Raw genomic sequence first — 13010 nt, forward strand, 5'->3', positions numbered from 1 at the left:
TAAGATACTGCGCAGGACCCTCAAGCTCCCAGGCCTCTGGTAGAGGACCCGAGCTTGAAGGATAAACCGCCCGCAGGGGCGAGATGGGTGTTTTTATATATATATATACATATACATACACATACACACATACACACGTGGGAGGGGAAATCCGGGGTTCCACAGGTACAGGAAAAGGAAAGTTCAGGAAAAGGGAAGACTCTCTCACACTCCACTTCACGATTCTACACATCCAATCATTCATGTCCCAAGCAGCAGGTAGGTCACAGGTCCAGGGAAAAGTGTCTCGCACAATCATCCAGTGATGAGAGGATCTGCGTCCTGGCCTTAAATGGCAAACACAACAGCAGCGTAATGGGAGACAGGTGCGTGAAGCCCACAGTGAGCTCCGCCCAGGCAGAATGACGAGGAAAAGAGAGAGCAAAACAATAAACACATGTAGCCTTGCGGGGCCAGCCAGGCAGACACAGGGACCACGACAGATTACACTGATTACACTACTCTGCTACAGACAGACGATACAGTGCCGATGTCACAAACACAGAGTTGGTTGGAGTCACACTCATACAGACACTTGGACACCAAAAAGAACAACATACAGAAAGAAATACCTACAAGCTTTTGTATCAGTCCCTTAAAACATTTCACTAAACACCAGAACGACTTCAGTATCAGTAACGAATTTGGACTGTTTTATCAACAACTACATTTGTAGGCAAATCAACGTCAGAATTGACACTTTTGTGAAATCTCAGATCAACAGAACCACTGATCTGAAATCAGCTCTCACCTTTCACAGTAACCTGAACAGTAGCTTCAATTATGCCCAGACTAGACATGGCCACACATGTGTAGTTAGCTGATTCTTGAATGTTGGTGAGCTCCAGCACATTGCGCCCTATTGGCATATCGTCTTCTTTGGTCAGGTCCACCGGGCCCATGGTCCATTTGATATATGGCATTGGTGAGCCCACTGCTACACATGTGAGACTGACACTGTCGCCTGCCATCACTTCCTGGCTGGAGGGTAGAATGGAGAACCTGGGCGGGACTCTTCGTGCTAACGAAATAAAAAGAAAAAGGAATATGTGAGGTCATTATAATGCTTTTTTGTGACGTTATGAATAGTTACACTACATACAGGGTAAAAGCTAACTCAGAACAGCTGACAGAATGCAGGGCTGATGGCTTCTGTCCAGATGTGCAGACAAGCACAAAGAGAATAATGGAATAACATAACAAGCACATTTAAAGCAGGTCTCACAGCAGAGTGTGTTATTGGTGGGTGTGAGAACAGTGTTTGATCACTCATCCATGAAACTGTCTCTGTGATACACGACTGTATGTTTTTAACAACATCATGAAATGTTAGCCGAGCCCATCTCTTTCTTACCAAAACACTAATAAGCATTTTATAATCAATAATGAGGAGTGATTTGTCTCCCTGTGTCAGGGGCAGAAATGGGCAGTAACACGTTACTTGTAACGTTACTTGTAACGTGTTACTGTAATCCGATTACTTTTTTCAAGTAACGAGTAATGTAAGGGATTACCATTTCAAAAACGGTAATTAGATTACCGTTACTTTCCCGTAGGAACGCTGCGCTACTGCGTTACTAAAAACGTAAGTTTTTTGCGAGAATGTCTCATGACAGTGACGTAAGCGAGTGCGACGTTCGTGACAACAGCTGTGTGCAGATCAACAATGGTTAATATATCGAGTGCGGAGAGAGTATGAGCGTGCAGCGTTTAAAGCGTGGAAGTACTGACCTTACTTTGAGTTTGATTCCATAAAAAGTGACAAAAGCATTAGCGTCCGTTGTGCGTGGGAAGAAAACTTCTTTTTACAGTGAAACCCCCCCCCACCTAAAACTTCCAAGCAAGCGCCGAGTGCGCTACGACTGTAATGGGAAATTCAGAGAGAAACTCGCGGAGACTTCAACTGACCGCTGCGGCACACCTGCACCAGCGCAAACCTCTGCCTACCCCACTCCTGCTTTACAAGTGAAAATAGAGCAACTAGTCTTTGACTTTATTTATTTTCTGCTGTGTTTTACTTGCATCTATTTGAAAGAGTGAGTGTAAACACAAAAAAATATTTTATTTTATGTGCTGGAATGTGCAGAAAATAGGTTTAAATGTTAAACAAATTTCTTCCAGTCAGAGAATGTTGCATATAATTTAATTTTTGCTTGATGCATAAAGTTAAAAGATTAAAACTAATAAAACAAGTTTTAAAAAGAGACGTTTCCATTTGATAACATTTTATATGATGGATTATGCAGAAAAAGTAGAATTGGGCTGAAAGATCTATCACTTTATTACCTATTCAGGTTGTAAATTGTGTTTTTAAAAAGTAACTAAGTAACTAAGTAATTAATTACTTTTGAAAATAAGTAATCAGTAAAGTAATGGGATTACTTTTTGGGGGGAAGTAATCAGTAATTAGTTACTGATTACTTTTTTCAAGTAACTTGCCCAACACTGGTCAGGGGCAGCTAAAGTTATAAGAGAAGATGCCATTAAAACACTGTCTGCACATTCCCACAGTAGGGCTTAAATCAAACCAGGAGGGACGAGGGTTTAAACAGTTGTGATTTCATGAGATAACACAATGACCTTAATGATTAACTCCACAAATGACAGAAACATTAGACTTTACCTCGTACGTAGAGATTGGCGGGACCAGAGTAACGCACACCAAGGCTGTTCGTGGCGACACATTCATATTTCCCCTGATCCGACTCCTCAATGTTCTCAATTTGCAGCGCTCCTGTGTAGAGAATTAGTGAACTCAGCTGTTTGATAGTGACTTGCTAGAGAGTCAGTAGCCAACTGTAACCCAGTATAACCCAGTTCATGATCAGACAGGATTACAGATTTGGCAATAAAATACTTAAAGCAATACAAACATCCAGCAGATCAGGAAATATAAAACATATCTTCTTTACCTTTCATTGTTAAGAGATGGTTCATTGCAATGAAGCTGCATTTAAAAAAGAAAAAAAAACTTTCAAGAAAATCTGTGATCGTGTGCTCTCAGTTTCCCCAACATGAATTTCTGAAAGCCAGTGATTGTTTTGGAAGCGCTGCAAGATGTTTTAATTTTCATTAAACATTAATTTATGTAGTGTTTCTGTAATGTTTGAATCCAGTTTGTGCACCCTCCCAGTCCAGCAAGGAGAGAGGATGTGTGCTTCTGAAATATCTTTGGCTGGAGACACTCGTGCTGAGGAAACAGAGACTGTATGCAGATCCATCTATTTCAGTTTACAGTGAGTCTGCTCACACCTACAGACTAACCTCATACTGCAGAGCGTGAACTTCTTTCCATTAATGTGACAACGTGAACATGGAGGCTTCATGACTGAAAGAGCCTCTGGTCAGTTTTCTCTTCTAACTCAGCACCGATCTGAACTTGTCACGGTCCTGGGTCGGTGACCCAGTGGTTTGGACTTGTTTTATTATTATTATTAATCTGTGACTTCATGGTTTTTCATTACTAGTGTTTTGGTTTCTGTTTTAGTGCTCTAGTCCTTCTTTGATCTGTAAAATCTAGTTCTTAGGTTTCGTTCTGGCGCCTCCATGTTTAGTGTAGGTTTAGTTCTGTCCTCACCTTTGTTCTTGTTCCCCAGTCAGTTGTGTCTCAGGTCGCTCCTGTCCCTATACTCAGTGTTCCCTCTGTGCGGTGTCTAGTGTGGGCCTCTGTGTCTGTCGTGTACTTCCTGTTTTATTTTGACAGTCCTGCTTTATGTTCGGCCTCTGTTCCTCATCTCGTCTGTGTAATTAGTCCCAGCAGTGTTTCCCTTCTCCTTCTCGGACACACACTTTAGTAACTGTGTGTGTGTGTGTGTGTTAGAGAGTCAACAAAGCAACAAGTCTTTTATACACGTGGAAAATGTTGTGTGCAGTGACTCAGAGTTGGCAAAAATACAGACATTCTGTACTTAAGTAGAAGTACAAATACTACTGTTAAAAACTACTCCAGTAAAGTACTGGTTCAACTTCTTTACTCGAGTAAAGGTGCAGGCTCTGAGATGTACTCAGAGTAGTAAAGTAAAAAATATCTCTTTGAATCAGATTCAAAATGTCTTTATCGTCATTGTTGCAGGTACAATGAAATTAAAAGTGGTCACCAATCAGTGCATAATCCATAGAAATACGAAAATACAAATAAAAACAATAAAACTGATTAAAAAATCAATAAATAAAACCCTAATAAGAAGAGTATGAGCAAACATTCACATACATCTCCACACACATGCGTCAGTCAGTGCATAGATCATTTCAAGAATGGCGTGATGGACATTTTTAGTAACAGCATTCAGACGTGTTATTGTGGTTGGAAAAAGCTGTGTTTGAGTCCTTGCACTGATTGCTCTGTCCCGTTTCCACGAGGGCAAAGTAGGGTGTGAGGTATCTATTATAATGATCTGAGCTTTTTTAAGACAGTGGGTGTTGTGTAGATCTTCCAGCGTAGGGAGAGGGCAGCCAGTGATCCTTTGGGCGCTGTTAATGATCCCTTGGAGAGCTTTCCTCTAAACCACTGTGCAGCTAGTGTACCAGATGCATATGCAATAGGTTAGTACACTCTCGATGGTGGCTCTGTTGGAGGGCGTTTCTATTTTTGTGCAAAGCTAACTGAAGCTTGTGCTATATTAACATAATAATAAAATAATATTAGAATATGGGAACACACATTTTTGTCTAACTTCTTTTAATTCTAATTATACTCGACTTGAATCTGGAGAAAAAGAAGAAAAATATATATCTCTATTTTCTGTTGCCTCCATTGTACAGGGGGACTGTGACTATAAACAGGAAAATGATCAGGGAAGAGGTTAAAGTGGATTCAGCAGGTGGAGGAAACCTAGAATCAGCTGTAGTGGCTCAGTGTGGGGAAAAGAATCAGAACTCAGTCATTTCGATTGAGAACTCCAGTAGATTTTCTTAGTGTGCAGCTGACCTGCTGCTCTTTGTGGACGTACACAGCTGAATTCAACCAGATGTCAGCAGATGTTTCATGAGTTGGCTGATTTCATCCTGTACACTGACAGTACGCTGTTTATGCTGTCTGTTTTCTAGATTGTATAAAGTTTGTATGAAGGTGGAATTCAGTGAATGAATCTCAATCTCTGGATGACATAATGACACCAGCTGAACTCATGAATGAATCTAACGATGTCTGAAAATGCTGCTTATAACTGTGGAAACTTAAACTGCATTGGTGGCACAAAAGCCTGATCAACTTCCACAGGGCTCGCAAAATCGCTAGCCCGACATCCCGGGGCTAGCGAACAAAGAAAATCTTTCCACAAAACGGAAAAGTTATGACAAATCAGACTATAAGGCAAAAAGAAAGTGCAGCTTTATGGTTTCATGGACAAAAGAATTTCTGTGGCTGCAATATGACAAGCTAAATAACCAGGGGTGCACATATGTGGTCCGCAGGTGCGCATTCGCTGTCAAAATAAAAAAAAAACGCACACCAGATAAGAAGTTGCAACGCGCGTTTGCGTGCATAAGATCTTCTGGAGGAGTACAGACATTTGTTCAGAACTCTTAAAGATGTTGAAGAAGCTCCTTTAAGCAATTACTTCGGTGTTCCTCCACCTCCAAAGAAATGTCAGAAGGAGTCCGAACCACAAAAGAAGCGCGTTGTCAGGGGTTGTGTGTGGAGGCGTGGAAGAGATGACCCAAACGCAGGACTCACGGTGCAGAAATGATGAGGATTTATTGGAGCGGGTGAATGAACAAAGCAGGAAAGGCAGAACTGACTAGCTGACTGAAAGACTAAGTGGCTGGCTGAATAACTGAGCACTAACGGGAACGACAACATAACATCAATGACACGACAACGATCAGATGGAACTGAGGACTTAAATACACAGGTTGAATGATGACAATGATTGGAAACAGGTGAGTACAGGGATGAACATAGTCTGACTAACGACACAAGCTGACATGGGAAAAAACAGGAAGTGAGAACGTAAACGTGGCAAACTGAACTGAACATGAACAAACTGAATCACTGGGTCAACGACCCAGGAACCCTGACATGCGTATTCTCGGAAAAGTGGCTGCAGGAGGTGAGCTGGCTTCAAACAAATGATGAACGCACAGAGATGTGGTGCAGAATGTGCCGTGAAAATCCCACTCTAGCGGACAAAAACAGTGCCTTTTATATGGACGCAACTTCTTATCTGGTGCGCGTCTTTTATTTTGACAGCGAATGCGCACATGCGGACCACTCATGTGCACCCGTTTAAATAACATAATGTTCTGCCGGGTGTGTTGTTGGTTTCCCTCGATTTCTGAGTCGACAAGCGCCTTTGTCACTGGGACCAGTAATTTTAAGAAAGGCCCCCATTAGAACCTATGAGAAATGCAAGAAATGCATTATTGCTCAGTCTGCAATATCTTTCCCAGAACAAACACCAATTGCAAATAACATACTACAAATAAACCTGAAAAATCTGTTTAGAACAGCGTACTGTGTTGCAAAGAGTGAACTACCACCGGTAAGATTTAGGAGCCATTGCAAACTTCAAAAAGCAAATGGCCTAGATCTTGGTTCCACTTACTTCTTACCCGTGACTTCAGTGGAAATTCAGGATCTGACACATAATGATTCATGTTCTACAGTTCTTACAAGTTCATAGAAATTTCTGTTCAATTAGAACCAAATATTTGAGTTGATGATTGTAATTTTTATACAATGTTGTGATTTGTGTTTCAGCAATTTTTTGATTAATGTTTTGTTTCCGTTACAATATTATACTTTAATGTATAATATTGTAACGGAAACAAAACAGGAAACTAAACCTCAATCAAAACATTGCTCTCTTTTTTATTCGGGCTACTTAAATTTATTTTGGGCTACCAAAAACTGAAGAGTCCCTGCCCGAAGGGCTACCAGGGATTTTGATTTTGCGAGCCCTGTTCCAGCTTGAATCTTTTCCATCAGCAACATCTTTGTATTACTCAACAGAACTCTTGCTGAGCTGCCTCTCTGTGACCAGCTGCATCTCCTACAGAAAACTGAGGATTATTTATTATGGTGAAAATGTCTTTATCTGTATATCTGTAAGGTTACAGACACAGTCATCGCTGTCAAAGACTGCAGGAAACGTTATTCCAACATCCGAGTTACTTTTAAAGTGGCAGCTGTCCTGGTTTGACCAATAAAGCTCACAAGAAGAATTCATCCAAATAATCAAAATGAAGTTGAATAAAACATTCAAGCCTTTAATGGTGAACGTGAATAAAAGAAATGGTACAGGAACAAAGATCTGAAAGCTGCTTTGCAACATTCTCAGTACGCCACGCAAATTCAAACCTTTGAGATATTAAATCAGATCATTTTAAAGTCTACCTGAGCGAAGCTGTTTGATGCGCCCGTCGCTGCTGCTGATATTCACAGGAAGCATGTCCTTGAACCACGAGATCTCTGGGTCTGGGTTTCCACTGGCAGCGCACAGCATTGTGGCAGTTCTGCTTTTTTCAACAACTTTAAGCTGGGGACCCATATCAATGGAGGGAAAGTCATGGGGGATGTTGTTCTCTGAAAAATGCAAAAGGCAGGTTTAGTACAACCACAGACCCTGAGAGCACCACAGACAGACTGATGATTACTGTTGTGATCACAAGTCGAAAACTGTTGTGAGAGGAGCTGACTGCAGCAAATATGTTGAGCTGGTAAAGACAAAGACAGCAAATATATTTCAGCTGCTACAGGCCACAAAATTAGTGCAAGAGCAGAAGATACCAAAGAGTGATACTTTAGATCTGCTGCTCTTTGTGATGAGGAAGTAGAATTGTGTTTGTAACTGATGATAATGGTGAGTTATCAACAACACAAGAAGTCTGAAGTTTAGAAAGAAGAAGGATCATTTCAGTCTGCCTCTGATGAGTACGAAGCTGCCTTAGGCTTACAGTACAGCAACTAACCAATAACCCATTTTATGATAATCAATGTAACAGAACAACAGAATACAGAACTTAAACCAAAATTTATGATTCATGTTTTCTTTCCCTGAAACACTAACCCTAAACTGATGTCCTACTCGTTTAGTCCCTCTTTAAACTCTGGCACTCTCCTGTTTTTTTTTCTGGTGTTTGTTTGTTTGTTTGTTTGTTTGTTTGTTTGTTTGTTTGTTTGTTTGTTTGTTTGTTGGGGGGGTCGCAGTATTTCATATATTTTGATCATTTAAATCATGTGATTCTTTTAGAAGACATTTTTAAAAATGTCTTCTAAAAGAAATTCTCCTGCTATTCTCCTTATTAAATGTGAGAAAACCACCATGGAAATCTGCATCTGCAAATTTGTAATTGTAATATGTTTGTCTGAAAAAGGTCTCTATTTTAAATGATGCATTGAGTCTCAATGTGACCTGTATACATAAATGTAAATAAATAAAATAAAACATTTGGTCTTCATTGAATCTGACATACACGGTGTATTTCATTGACGTCAGTGGAAACCATAAGCATTACTTTCTCATTAATAATTAAATAATTAATAATAATTAATTTGTGACAATAATACCAGGTGTCCACAGATTTTGGAGGTGTTGCATGAATGAATATTTGCTTTTTTTTTCTTTGTTTTTTTTTTTTTTTGGGGGGGGGGGGGGGGTAATAAAATCTTAAAAAATCCACAGTAGAAGAAAAAGTTTTAAATAGGACCACAGTGAAAGTTTAAAAAAAAAAAAAAAACAGGATCCATCTTACCCTCCAGCACTTCAAGTCTGGCACTGACGTTGACCTCGCCTGCACTATTACTGGCGATGCACGTGTAAATGGCTGCATCTCTGTCTACGCGCAGCGGCTGGATCCGCAGCACCGACCCCAAACCTCCATCAAATTCAATCACCTAGAAGAGCCACAGTAAACGGGAGGAGAGTTATTTTTCAAGGCTTCTTTTCCTTTTCAAAAACGTTCGCTTCATTACAAGATTTCAATAAAATCCAGTCGTCCTTGCAGATTACACAGAGCTTTGTCTTTCTTATGTCAAAGTAATTAAATAAATGTTTATAATAAATAAACAAACAGCGTGATTCACTGTGGGGGCTCTGTGAATTAGTTTTTATGCTTAGCAATGCTAGAGGCATGCATCAGCACCCACCTCAAATCGCTGGCTGCTGATCTTCTTGCCTATCTTGAACCAGGTGATTGTGGGTTTTGGCTCTCCTGTGGCCTGGCACACAAATGAAGCAACTCCACCCGAGATGCCCGTCTGATTCACAGGAAATGTGATGAAACTTGGAAGGCCTGATGAAGATGACGTGACAGGACAAATAAATTACTGACAGACACGGAGGTTCAGAGTGATGGGAGACCTTATCTGTGGGTGTCACTATTCTCCACACACAGGACACCCTGAGAAAACCCAGAGAAGCGCTGCTGCTTCACCTGCAGCTCAGTCATGAGACACACGTCCAGTCTGTGTGTGAGTGTCACATTCTTGTCTTTGTTTTGACACAGTGTTTAAAGCAAAACAAAGTTTATCATTCCAAAAGAAATGTTTTGTATAACAATGAAACACAATTTTGTGTGATCAGGTGACTGACTGAGCATCTCCCAAAATTAGGAAAAAGCCACTACTATGTTATAACGCTGCACCATTTCAGAGACAGCTGTGTGCAGATCAACAATGGATAATATATCGAGTGTGGGAGAGTATGAGCGTGTAGCGTTTAAAGCGTGGAAGTACTGACCTTACTTTGAGTTTGATTCCATAAAAAGTGACAAAAACATTAGTGTCCGTTGTGCGTGGGAAGAAAACTTCTTTTTACAGCGAAAAAAACCCCCTAAACCTCCAGGCAAGCAGCGAGTGCGCTACGACATAATGAGAAATTCACAGAGAAACTCGCGGATTCTTCCACTGACCGCTGCAGCACACCTGCACCAGGGTAAACCTCCGCCTGCCCCACTCCTGCTTTACAGGTGAAAATAGAGCAACGGGACCGCTAGTCTTTGATTTTATTTATTTTCTGCTGTGTTTTACTTGCATCTATTTGAAAGACTGAGTGTAAACACAAAAAAAATATTTTATTTTATGAGCTGGAATGTGCAGAAAATAGGTTTAAATGTTAAACAAATTTCTTCCAGTCAGAGAATGTTGCATAGAATTTAATGTTTGCTTGATGCATAAAGTTAAAAGGTTAAAACTAATAAAACAAGTTTTAAAAAGAGACTTTTCCATTATATTTTATATGATGGATTATGCAGAAAAAGTAGAATTGGGCTGAAAGATCTATCACTTTATTACCTATTCAGGTTGTAAATTGTGTTTTTAAAAAGTAACTAAGTAATTAATTACTTTTATAAATAAGTAATCAGTAAAGCAACGGGATTACTTTTTGGGGGAAGTAATCAGTAATTAGTTACTGATTACTTTTTTCAAGTAACTTGACCAACACTGGTTCTAAGTAGGTTTTAAAAAACCGAAATCAACATCTTTTTAGTCTAAAGAAGTTTAGGAAAACCTTTTAAATGTATGACCTGACATCTTAGACACAACAAAAGACAACATAATACATGCTTTAAAGGATGGAGCAGTTCCCATAGTCAGGTGGGAAACAGGAGGGGTTGGGCTCTATGACCCTATGACAGCACTATAGGTGAGGTCCCCAACCCTGTCCCCACAGGGCGGTGCTGCCTGCCTGTCTCTGACACCCAGAGGTACCACAAAAGTAAAAGTCTAATGGAGCGCTTTCTGCTGTGCAGTGTGAATCTTTTCTACACACTGGACGGCATGAAGGTTTGTTCTCTTCATGTAATCAGTCAAAGTGCAACAAATTATTGCAATAAGTTGAACATTAGTTATCTATATCATTCCTTTAAACCAGGGGTGTCAAACTCAAATACACAGTGGGCCAAAATCAAAACTGGAACAAAGTCGCGGGCTAACATTAATATTTATTGAAAAAAAAAATCTTCCTCCAGATATAAGAATGAATCTTTTCTTATGGACTCAAACAAGTTTTGCTGAAAAACTGAATATGGAACAAGCAAAGCTTAATACTAAACAATATATATATTAGCTGTATAATACCAGTAGGCCAGCTCTAATAGTAATTTGGTATGGCTTCGCGGGCCAAATGTAATTAGGCTGCGGGCCAAATTTGGCCCGCGGGCCAGAGTTTGACACCTATGCTTTAAATGAACAGAGATCCTTGAAATCTGCTGCAGGTGAGCCACTGATCACTGCACTAATTACAGCATAAAACGGACTTTGTGTCAAAATACTCATGAAGCTTAATGTTTTATTGGATGATGATAAAGCTAAGGTGTAACAGTGTGAGGACACTTACTCTCTCCCAGAGACGAGAACAGCATGCAGCTGAGGGAAAACAGGACCAGCAGCCCCCCTTTGGGCAGATGGGACCCTGCCAGGTGAATATTACACACCATGTTACAAACTGTTTCTGCTCAGTCACCGTCTGGCCACGTCCCAATATGTCAAGGTCAAAGACAAACACCTGAGACAGCAAACACATGCAGAAGAGAGGTACAGAGCAATCAAGCACAAAAGCTGTTCAAAACATTAAGGGAGGAGCCAGAGAGTTGATTCTGTTCTAACTTGATATTCTGTATGTTGTGTTTTCAGTGGGAGAAACATTTAACTCACCTATGCGACTTCTTCAGCCTTAGAGACTGAAAACGCAACATCAACATGCAAAGAATCAACTTTATGGGATTTCCTTCCCTCTGTGATTGAGCATGCATCAGGACACTGAGGGAAGACTCTGCTCAGAAACATAAACCACTATGAATCCATTTCAGCTGCATTGGTGCGAATTCGAGTAACAACATGTATACTGAGAAAACAAGAACAAGGCAAAGCCCCATAATGGTAACGCTCTGCTCTTATCCCTCCTCCTGACTTTTCTCTGGTTTACTTTTTGTTATTGTCCTCCTCTCTGCTGATGGCATGAGACAGTATCTGCAGCCCAGTCAAGCTCCACAGGTTTTCTGCAGGGAGGAAGAGGAGGAGCGTTGCCAGAGCCCTACAAAGTGACCTCCACCTACTGAAGCAACTGAGGCATGTTTCTGAGGGTACTCGGGTCTATACTCAGCACATGTGACAGACATGAAGGAGTCTGGAGGCACAAACATGACCAGTTTGGTGGTGGTCAGTGATGGCCTGGTGAAATGAATGGTTGTGTTAGGCTGTGGAAGAAGATCTCAGAGCATCTTTGTGACCTCAAAGAGTGAAATGGAAATCAGTGATATCGATGCTGACTTTATATTTCTTCCATTTGTGTAAATTTTGGACTCTGTTCTCTCATTGATCACACTCAGCATACCATCAGGTGTCTCACTGTCTGTGCAGGTGGAGGGAGCAGAGCAGTCACAATGCCAGAAATGTGGTGATCATAGAATTACACAATACACCATACCTGACTCTCACACAGTCACAGAAAAAAGATGATCACAGGTACATAAGTATCAAGTTATTTAAGTCTTTTTAAATCACTGCTGCATTTATTTAAATATTTCCACTATCAATAATTTTGTTGCAGAAACATTTTGTCACATGGTTAAAAATTGTTTAACTCAAAAAGTCTCAAGACTTCAGAGAAGTTTTACATTTTCTGATTATAATTTGGGACACAGATGTTGAAATAATGCGGATACTTGTCAAAGCGGATGTTTCTTTCTATGAAACCACTTCATACATCCTGATGACTGCAGTCTGTCTGCCAGTACAACCAAGAATATCAGACATAGCAAACACACAGAAACTATCATATAACACTGTCAGCTGTGGGCTCCTTTGATCAGCTCCATCACCTAGCGGGGGGGGGGGGGGTCATAGTTTGGTCCCACCTTCACTGTTGTGATTGGTGTGGGGGTAGGGACAGGCTTAGGGCGTCGGGGGGTTCCCCAGGAGCATCTTCCTTGGGGGGCTCAACCCGGGGTAGCGGTCATGGCCAATTAAGGGCTCTGTCGGCTCTTAGGTGACGGTTTCCTCGTGGCTGCGTGCAGCGGGGCTAGGGGAG

The 13010-nt window shown here is 40.8% G+C and overlaps 1 protein-coding gene across 1 annotated transcript; it reads right to left on the reverse strand.

The window, feature by feature from the left end:
* Window positions 1-294: 294 nt before the first annotated feature.
* On the reverse strand, window positions 295-11418 carry LOC134616208 (receptor-type tyrosine-protein phosphatase F-like). The gene is made up of 7 exons (XM_063460938.1): window positions 11319-11418; window positions 9128-9273; window positions 8734-8875; window positions 7376-7564; window positions 2663-2773; window positions 791-1060; window positions 295-326 (listed from the first exon to the last, which is right to left on the reverse strand). Exons 1-7 carry the CDS (start codon window positions 11416-11418, stop codon window positions 295-297), a joined length of 990 nt encoding a protein of 329 aa, XP_063317008.1.
* Between the last annotated feature and the right edge of the window lie 1592 nt (window positions 11419-13010).

This window comes from Pelmatolapia mariae, linkage group LG18, assembly GCF_036321145.2.
Source record: "Pelmatolapia mariae isolate MD_Pm_ZW linkage group LG18, Pm_UMD_F_2, whole genome shotgun sequence".
NCBI lineage: Eukaryota > Metazoa > Chordata > Actinopteri > Cichliformes > Cichlidae > Pelmatolapia > Pelmatolapia mariae.

Coding starts and splice junctions, on each gene's coding strand:
- LOC134616208 (XM_063460938.1), bottom strand. CDS start 11,418: ATGGTGTGTAATATTCACCTGGCAGGGTCCCATCTGCCCAAAGGGGGG. Junction 2,774..7,375: donor CATCAAACAGCTTCGCTCAG/GTAGACTTTAAA, acceptor TTCTCTACACAG/GAGCGCTGCAAATTGAGAAC. Junction 327..790: donor TGTTCAGGTTACTGTGAAAG/GTGAGAGCTGAT, acceptor TTGCCATTTAAG/GCCAGGACGCAGATCCTCTC.